Source organism: Phascolarctos cinereus, unplaced genomic scaffold, assembly GCF_003287225.1.
Source record: "Phascolarctos cinereus isolate Bilbo 61053 unplaced genomic scaffold, phaCin_HiC Scaffold_9;HRSCAF=440, whole genome shotgun sequence".
NCBI classification, from domain to species: domain Eukaryota; kingdom Metazoa; phylum Chordata; class Mammalia; order Diprotodontia; family Phascolarctidae; genus Phascolarctos; species Phascolarctos cinereus.
The window spans coordinates 144,958,895-144,968,979 of NW_027556402.1; the positions used below are offsets into that span (position 1 = coordinate 144,958,895).

The 10,085-nt window shown below is 42.6% G+C and overlaps 1 protein-coding gene across 2 annotated transcripts in view; it reads right to left on the bottom strand.

Moving 5' to 3' along the window:
• TMEM165 (transmembrane protein 165) overlaps positions 1 to 8,169 on the bottom strand; it is a 27,763-nt gene extending 19,594 nt beyond the window's left edge. For both annotated transcript variants that reach the window (XM_078148348.1, XM_020975289.2), the window contains exon 1: positions 7,945 to 8,169. In XM_078148348.1, coding sequence (XP_078004474.1) covers positions 7,945 to 8,163 — 219 coding nt within the window. In that variant the 5' untranslated portion in view covers positions 8,164 to 8,169. The remainder of the gene's footprint in view (positions 1 to 7,944) is intronic.
• Positions 8,170 to 10,085: the final 1,916 nt, after the last annotated feature.

Sequence of the window (10,085 nt, forward strand, 5' to 3'; positions counted from 1 at the left end):
AGGAAATTGTGCACATGTTGTACTTAGTGCTACTTAGTTTTTGCAAACTATTTTACCCTCTTTTTTCCTTCTTGGTGATAAGACAGAAATGGTTCTCTGAGACACGGAAGAGAGAGAGGACTATTATTACTCAGGGAAGAACTCCATGTTTAAAAAGAACTGCTGGGAAAACAATAAATGCTTTTTGGCAGAAATTAGGTAAATAATTTCTCTATTTCAGATAAACTTCTTATACCACATATTATAATAAGTTCAAAATGGATAAGTGATCTGAATAGTGAAGCTTACACCATAAACATGTGGCCTCCAGGCTGCAAGTTCCCCACCAGCCCTAGACCAAGAGAGATAGGTGGGAGAGAGAGTGAGAGACATAAAGAAGGGGATGGAGAGTAAGTGGCAGCTGGATGGAGACTAGCCTACACCACCCTCGTCAATGAAAAGTAGCCAGGTATTTCATTTCAGTGGCTGCCATTTCAAAGCAAGAGAGAGTTTGGAAGAGGGGAGTGGGAATTATGCACTGAAACAATTTCTCTTGATTTTCTATTCAAAATATGTATTGGGTGGGAACTATTTAAGGCAGGGTAACAGGGAGTAAATTTAAGCATGAATTAAATGATTATATGTGGAAATTTACCACATTCACAGAAATCTCTCTGATAATTCAACTCGGTAAACATTTATTAAGAACGTACTATGTGCATAGCACTCTGTGGGGTGCTGCAGAAATGGGCAACAAACCAAAAACAAACAAACAAAAAACCCCCAAAAATGAAATGATAGACTTCAGAGTTGAAAGGGACCTTAATAGCCATCCAGTCCATCCCAGACCTGAAAGGAATATCCACTATATAACATACTTGACCGGTGGTCATCTAACCTTTGCCTGGAGTCTTCCAAGGTGGGGGAACACACTAACTTTTTAAGGCAGCCCATTCCATTTTAATTGTTAAAAAGTTTTTCCTGATATCAAGCCTAGATTTGCCTCTGCAGTTTCAACCCAATGAGCCTGGTTCTCCCCTCTGAGGAAAGTCTAATCCTTCTTCCACATACAGTCCTTCAAACATTCAGTTATTATGTCTTCTCATATCTCCTACGTCCCCCTCTGCCCCCAAGAACCACAAGTCAGTTAATAAGTATTAAGCACCTATTATGTGCCAGGTACCATGCAAAGGTGACAAGGATACCCCCTCACCCCAAAAGAGGCAAAAAACAGTTCCTGCCCTCAAAGTAAAGGATAAATTGGAGATAATCTCAGAGGGAAGGCAGTAAGATTAAAGAGGTCAAAGGACAGCTTCTTCCACAAGGTGAGAGTTTAGTTGAGGCCTGAAGGAAGCCAGAGGAGCCAAAATACAGAGCTGAAAAGGAAAATAATTCCACGCACAGGGGATAGTTAGTGAAAATGCCTGGAGCTGGGAATGACATGTTTGAGGAACAGCAAGGAGGCCAGTGTCATCAGATGGAAGAGTATGGAGAGAAGAGTAAAGTAGAAGAAGTCTAAAAAGGTAGAAGGAAGGGGTCAAAACTCTTAGGGAAAAAAAACACCTTTTTCAGAAGTCTAAGGAAAGCCAAAGTTGTCTTGTCTCAAAGAAAAACATGGCCAAGTTCTTCAACTGATTCATGATATAAACTCAAGGCCCTCCAGATGAGGTCTGAGGAGGGCCAAGAACCGTGGTACTAATACCTTTCTATCCCTCTCAATTCAATCCAAAATCGAATAAGCTTTTTTGGCTGCTACATCACAGTGCTGACTCACACTGAGTCTGTAGTCAACTAAACCTCTAGGTCTTTTACAGAACTACTGTTTAACCATGTCTCCATCTGGTCTTTGTGAAGCTGATTTTTTTGTATCTGGGAATAAGACTTTACATTTAGACCTACTGAATTGCCCCTCATTAGATTCAGGCCAATGCTCTTACTTCATCAAAATAATTTTCAATCATGATTCCACTGTCCAGTATTAGTTATCTCCTATAGCCTTGTTTCATCTGAAACCTAATAAGCTTACTATCTCTGATATCAAAATCACTGATAAGAAATGTTAAAAAAGCACAGGGCCAAGTACAGATCCATGGGTCCCCGCCCTTAACATCTTCTAAGGAGATGTTATTCTTAACAACTATAACAAGGTGAAATTTATATAACACTCTAAAACTTGCAAAGCATTTCACATAAATGATCTCATGTGATGGTCACAACACTGTGAGGTAGGTGCTACAAGTACTGCTACCCCTGTTTTACTCTCCAGGAGATAAGCTTAGAAGTTAAGTGACTTGCCTATGGTCACAAAACTAATGGGGGATGGGCATGGCAGGCTTGACAGCTAGATTTTCCAGAGTCCAAGTCCATGACATCAGGATCAGTCTCAAGAGTTAAATGATAGAAGATAATAATAAGGGCTCATATTTGCATAGCACTTTAAGGTTTGCAAAACACTTTATATATGGTATCTTATTAGATCCCAGGACAATCCTCATGAGGCAAGGTTGATTATTATCCCTGTTTTACATATAAGGAAACAGACTCAGACAGGTTCGATTACTGGACACTGGTCACACAACTAGTAAATATCAGGGCGGGATTTAAGTGCTCCGGATTCCCAGGCCAGCAATCCTTTGGAGTATTCGCTTTTTAGGAAATGAGAAAAAGGAGAGGAAATTAACAACTGGGACAATAAGGGAAAGCTTTACATCAGGAGTAACACCTGAGCTGGACCTTGAAGAAGGTAACAATTTAAACAGACTAGAGAGGGAGAGAGAGAGAGAGCGCACAAGAGCGCATGGGGGGGGAAGGGACGGGGACAGCATATGTAAACACACCGAGTCAAGCGATGACAAGTCAGATTCAGGGCACACCTCACAGTCCAGTTTAGCTGGAATACAGAGTACATGACAGGTGATAATGTGTGAGATAAGCAAGTTGGACCATAATATAGTGGACCTCAATTGCAAGGCTTTGAATGTGTATCATATACTTAAAGGAACAAGGAGCCACTGAAAATTTCCAAGTATAACAGTATGATCTATACCTGAAAAAAAATTATTTTGGCAGCTACATGAAAATGAAGAGGAGAGAGAATGACAGCAGGGAGCTCAATTAGGAAGTCAAGGTTAACAGGCCTAAAATAGGGCAGTGATTTGGTACAGAAGACAAAGGAAAAAGAATTGGTGAACTTTGTGGTTAAAAAAAAAAGAGAGAGGAGAGAATTTGCTCTGGAGCCAAAAGCTGCTGTTATTCTGTCACATCCAACTCTGTGTGTGACCCTATTCGGGTTTTTCTCAGCAAAGATACTGGAGCGGTTTACCACTTCTTTCTGCTTATTTTAGAGATGAAGAAACTGAGGCTAACAGGGTTAAGTGACTTGCCCAGGGTCACACTTTGAGCAAGTGTAGGAGGCCAAACTGAATTCTTCTTCCTGACTCTAGGCCTGGTGCTCTATCCATGACATCACCTAGCTGCCCCACTGGAGCCAAAAGACCTGGGTTCAGATACTCCCTGATACTTACCATGACTGTTCACAAGTCACTGATCCTCCTGGGCTTCTCCTCTGTAAAAGAATTATGAGGCCTGGAGAAGATGAAATATTAAGTTCTCCTCCAACTCTAAATCTCAGTAGGTATGGGGAACATGAGGAATATGGGAAATAAAAGTCCAGGACTAACTTAGGTGCCTAGGGTGGCACCTTTGACAGAAATAGGAAGACATTTCCTTAAATTAACTCCAAAGAAGTTGCCTTCATAACTAACTCAAGCTCTGTCAAGATTTTAAAGAAGAATCTTTACATGTGTCTAGCAGAAGTCTGACTTTTTATACTAAAACAATAAAGCATGGGAGAAGTCATAGTGACATGCTGGGCAGGGAAGGCTGAGCTGGCCCCTAGGCTTCTATCTCATACCCTTGTTCTCTATTCTTGCTCAGAGCCACAGTTTAGAGGATTCATAGGCCCCCTGGCTTTAAATAGAAAAGGGATCTTTAAAACCATCTAGCTCATTCAATTCATTTTGAAGATGAGAAAATCAGACTAGAGAAGTGAAATAACTTGCCCAATATCACACAGATAAAAAGCATCGGAGCTAAGACTGCCTCTTCTCCTTGCTCCCTCCTCCCCCGCCCCTCCTCAATGAGTCAGAAGACTCTTCTCCATCCCAGCCCAAGTAGGAGTAAATCTCCACTTTCATTAACCCAGCTAAACATTCAGAGGCATTCACTGGGAAAACATGGGGAAAGGAAACAGAATTCTACATAAATTACAAAGCAACAGACTTACCCAATTCCTGGTTACAAATTGTTTTACACTAAACCTTGATTGTCCTATCATACAAGTTAGAAACCACTTAAATCCTTCTCCAATGCCTGAATCTAAGACAGAACTCACCCAAGTTTTTTGAAGGCAATGCCAGCAGGGTATAATGCTATAAACAAAATCAAAGGACTCCCAGTACCAGAGCTATGTGACTGCTTCCCAGAGGCACAGCCTAGTTCAGATAGGCTTGCCCCTAGGCAAGGTGACAACCCTTAAGGATCATCTATTAAGTTGGAGACAGGTTGTAATTTTCATCAGTACTCTCAACAGAAAAAATTACTTGATCCTTGAAGCACAAGTATCTTTAGAAAAACACTGAACAGATGTAAAGATAACTACCGATGGTTTTAAGCACAGAAACCCATACTCAACTTTGGTAAGACAAGTTCAGTTTTAATATCCTACTATTTAAAAGGACATACTGTATACTGTTTGTAAGCAAATTACCAAGATGAAATAACTTTGTCACATTTCACAATATATATAATAGGCAATGAAGATATTTAATCATATTAACACTTTAGTTTCAATCTAATGAAAACTACAAGTATTTTTAAAAAAAGGATATAACTGCAACAGTTCCTAGTCCTCAGAAAGTGGAAGGCCAGAGATGGAAGACAGAAACGTGCTAAGGGCTAGGTTAATTTGTCAGTGGACTAGAACCATTCTTTCCAAATTATGTTTGCTTTAGCTATTTTTAATAAGAAAATATTCTGGTATTTCTTGGACGTGCAGGAACTTTATTTTGCAAGCAAATCACCTCAAGTTTTTTGAGAACCCATCATAGTACCATTATTAACAAATATATAAATCAAAGGATACTAAATTTTCCTCTTGTTGATTCAATGTGCTGGTTAAAATTTTTGTTTTGTTTACAATGTTCAGCAGCAATTGGTCTTTATAACAGTTTGATTTTCCTGGGTTTGAACTACTGTATCACTTAATAGCAGCGAAGTACTACAACAAAAACTGACTCTTCCAGATAAGGTTACATTTATGTTTAGCTTCTCCAAATGGATAATGATTCAAAACTAGAGCAGAAACTATTTCATCCATTCAACAGCTATTTATTGAGTGCCTACTATAAAATAGTACAGTACTGTAGAAAGAGCCCTGAAAAAGGAACAAGATTCTAGTCCCAGTTTTCTATTAATTAGCTGAAGGATCTAGGGATGAATTAAATTATCTCTCTAGTCCTTCATTTTTTAAACTTAATTCAATGAATATTTATGAGATGGCTACTACGTACCATGTACTGTGATATGATAAGAGTCTTTATCCTCTAGGAATTCATATTTTACTAGGGAGGGAGCATATATACATAATACAAAATATATACAAAGTACATTAATAAATTGGGGGAGTGGGCTATAAAAATTCTTCTGTAGGAAGTATTTGAGCTAAGCCTTAAATGGAATCAGGAATTTTAAGGGGCAGATGTTAAGGAGGCAGGGCATTCCAAAGAAAGGTGAGGGTGGGCGCAGCCTGGACAAAGGCCCAGAGGCAGGCAATGGAATGGTATGCTACAGGAAAAGTAAGAAAGGTGTCTAGCCTCCCCCCTTCCCCCAAGAGATTACTTACAATTAATTTTGCAGAAGAAGAAGATAGAAAAGGAAAAAGCAGTCAAGAATCAAATGCAACAAATAGGTAGAAAAAAGGACTGGTTTGGGTAATTAGGTTACTAGCAACTTTCAAATGGTCATTTTCAGTCAAGCAGTGAAGGGAGAAGTCAGATTAGAAAGAGCTGAAGAGTGAACAGGTATTAATGAAGTGGAAGCAGCCAACATAGATGACACCAAAGTTTGGGTCTGAATGAAGGAGAGTGAAGGGATGGCATATTTAACTGGTTGAAAGATTGAAGGAGTTTTTCAAGATAGGAGAGACTGGAGCATGTCTGTAGATAGAAGAAAAAGAGAAACTGGGGAAGGATTCATAGAGACTTGTGGTAAGACTGAAGGGAGGTAGAAAGAGCAGCTAGCTCTTCTAAGATAGGAAAGTATGAGATTGAGATAATAGACAAAATTTCTTAGGTATGGAAGAGCTGAGTTGAAGGAGTAAAGAACAAGGAACTGAGAAAAAGACCTGGGTTCTTGTTCCAGTGCCACTAACTAAATGAGTGTCTAAGTGATTTAGCAGGATCTCAATTTTCTTTTTCTTTTTGTGGGGGAGGCGGAGGGGCAGCAGCAGGTATGGGAAGCTTTAGCAGTCTTCTGAGTTTAGATAGGGTAAAAATGTGCTGCCTTTATGAATTTTAGGAAAGGCTTCATGGAAGAGATGGCAATTGAGTAGGCCCAAGAAAGCTGGTACACATTTATTAAGCCCCCACTATACACCAAGGCACTATGCTAAGCACCAGAAATACAAAAATGTCAAAAAGCTCGCAATCTAATGAAAAATAGGTAGGTTTTTAATAAGATTTGGGGAAAGAGGTGTTATGGAAATCGGAGAAGTGTATTCTAGGTGAACAAAAGCAGAAATCTGAAAGCTCAAGATACAATGCACAGTGTACAAATGGGCAGTGTTGAGATAAAGTCTGGAAAAATACACTGGAAGCACGCAGCAGACGGCCTTGAATGCCAGTGAAGAACCTGAACTTTATTTAATCAAGGAACCAGTGAAGTGGAAGTGAGTGGAAGACCGATCCAATCCAGTGTTGAGCTGTAGGAATCTGGCAATGGATGGACTGAAGGGCGGGTGCACAGACTGCTTAACCTGTTAGGACACTACTTCAATGGTACTAGAGAGGGGGTATACACCTGAAATAGGGAATGGAAGGTTGGAGAGGAGGGAGCCGGCAAGGAAAGATCTCGGAGACGTCAAGGAACAAGACTTACAACAGATGTTCAGAGAAGGACTAAGACTGCTGACAACTTTTCAAACATGGATAATAAGTGATAGTGCCATTAACATAAGTAGGGAAATAAATCTTCAATTTAATTAGGTTATACCTTTTTAGTTTAAACCGTCAAGATCAAAAGCACATGAATTTGTGTAAACGATTAGTTTCTATAGCCTAACATCGCTGCACGTTTAAGTTAAACTAGTTCTTCTCGAGTTCCTAAAGAAATACTTACTATGATCAAAGGATATTAAAGAGTTATTGCTCACAATCTACAACTGCTATGCACACGTACACGTTAAGCGCACATGCACCCCGGGGATGCTGGCAGGAAGAAACATACCCAAACTTCAGACGGCTCGGACAATGAGCACAGTCCAGAAGCCAAAGAGAACTAAAGGTCTGCTCTTTCATTAGGTGGGCTGAGATGCTCTTCGGACCCCGAAAACGTCGCCCTCACCCCCCTTCCCTGCCATTTCCCCACCCCCTCAATGCTACCCCTTCCTGCTTGCTGCTTCTCCCCCGGCAGCATCGCAGGAGCCTCCCCCTTGAGGTTGGTTCTTTTTCCTTTGCTTCACCTGGGCAGCCCCCCCCATCGAGATGTCCCCAGGTGAGTGCCGAGGGGCGGGGGCACACACCGATCCCCAAGAATGAAGTGCCGTCTGCTCCGAAGGGAAGGGCACGGGGGAGGGGGAGGACCGACTGCCCCTACTCCTAGGCCGCAGGGGCGCCCCGCCCGCCTCCCCTCTCCCGGGGTGCTCTGAGCACCCACCCGCCGGCAGGACCCGGGCAGGTCCAGCCTCACCTCGGCGCGGGCCGCCTCGGGCCCCTGAGCCTCTGCCGGCTGCGGCTGCAGCTGTTGAGGAGGTGCCGGGGGCTCCTTGTTCCGGCTGCCGGCGTCTTCCTCGGGCACGGCTCGGACCCCGAGCGGGGTCAGCAGTAGCAACAGCAACAGCAGCGGCGGCGGCGGCGGCGGCAGGAGCAGCGACTGAGGAGACCCCCGACGGCCCCCCAGCGCCGCCATCCCGCCGGCCCAGAGAGCCGACGCACCAGGAGGGCGAGGAGAAGGAAGCGGGGCAGGAAAGCTGCGGCTCGGGCAGCTGCGAGACTGCGCAGGCGCGCCCGGCTAGAGCGAGGCCGGCCCCATCCGGGTGAGGAGCCGGGAAGAGGAGGAAGGAAGCTGGGAGGAGGAGCGCGGGGGAGGGGAGAGGGAGCGAAACCGACTTGGGAGAGTCGGAGGAGCAGAAGGCGACTCGCGAGGCCAAGCGTGCCTAACAGTCTAGAGTCAGAACTCGAGCGCCGACTCCGCCCGCTGCAACGCACGCGGCCCCAGTCCCGGGGCCGGCCGCCCATTGGCCGGGGCAGAGCCCCGGCGTCATGACGTCGGCGCAGCCAGGTTCAGGTGCGTCCCGAGCCTTCCTCCGATTGGCCTCGCACCCGAACGCCCAACTTTGTCACGGGGCAGGTGGCTTGGATGGCTCCCTTTGCCCATCCCTCCTTCTTGTCCCCCGCCCCCATCCCCTTTCCGTAGAATCCTCCTGAAACTCTTCCTCTCTAAGGCGCTCGTCGCCTCCGCTCCATTCTTCTGCATTTTTATGAAGCTGGCCAGTCTCCATTCTCTCATCACCTAATTACCTAATCCGTAATTGTATTAGTAAGGACCCTGGTGAGGTGGTAGTAGCACTAATTTTCACGACTTGCCCTCCCTCCCTTCCCCAGCACTGATTCATTTGTTGATTAGTGAATTCATAGTGTATTATTAAAGTACTACTTACATGCATAGCACCTAGAACAGGAAAGAAGAAACTTTAGACTGAGTTGTGGAATGTGTGAGCATGACATACAAATAAAATGACACATGACATTACCTGTAACCGAGGCACCAACCTAAGTGCTTTGTGAGGTCTGGGTAAGGAATTTTAGTTACTCAATACTTAGTTACTTTAGTCAGAATCACTGACAGCTTAAAGAGTGAAAAGACCTCAGTCTGAACATTTCTTGTGGTGTCTTTCTGAGTAAGTCAGCCTCTCTAAGACTCTATTACTTCACTTATAAAATGGAGATAACCTAACAAGGCTGCTCTGAAGATCAAACAAATGTATATATGTATATGTTTGTATTAGAATGTATATATGTATAATGTATAACTGTGCATTTATCTATAATGTCTAAAGATACACATGTATATGTGTTGTATGCATATCTATATACATATACATGTATGTATATGTAAATATGTATATGTAAATATATTAACATAACCATTTGCAAACATTAAAGCACTATGTAAAAGTCACTATTACCATTACTCATGGTAACTTTTGCCTTCCGGTTTCATCTGATAAAGATGAAAGCTGAGGACAATCCATATACAGGGAACAAAGGCAAGTGAACTAAGATAAGGAAGCTGGAAAGTTAAACAGGATCAAAATATTTACTACTCCTTCAGCAGTTTCTAGGTACCTACCAGCATAGGGAGGAGGAAGGTAAAAAACAAGGTCTGTGTACGTTTAACAGGCTCTTTAGGCCCGTAATGTTTGGGGGAAAATTTCCCCTACTAGATAGTTGGAGATTGTTTTTGGAAGAATAATGTAAAAACAATGTTATAATTTATTTCAATCCCATTTGAATAACTATGTTATTCTGGTTACATCTTCACTTTCCCTACCCTATGACACAAATCATCACAGACACTGTGTGTTGTAATGGAAATAACATCGAATTCAGAGTCAGAAAACGGGCATTTGAGTTCTGGTTTTGAGACTTGCTGTATCACCTTGAGCAAATCACTTTACCTATGTGAGCCTCGATTTCCTCATCTGTAAAATAGGTATATCTGTTCTACCTAACTCTCAAGGATTTTGAGGGGATGATGTGAAAGCATTTTATAACTATAAAATGATAGATAAATGTCATTTCATGACTTAATGAAATAAATTGCAGGTT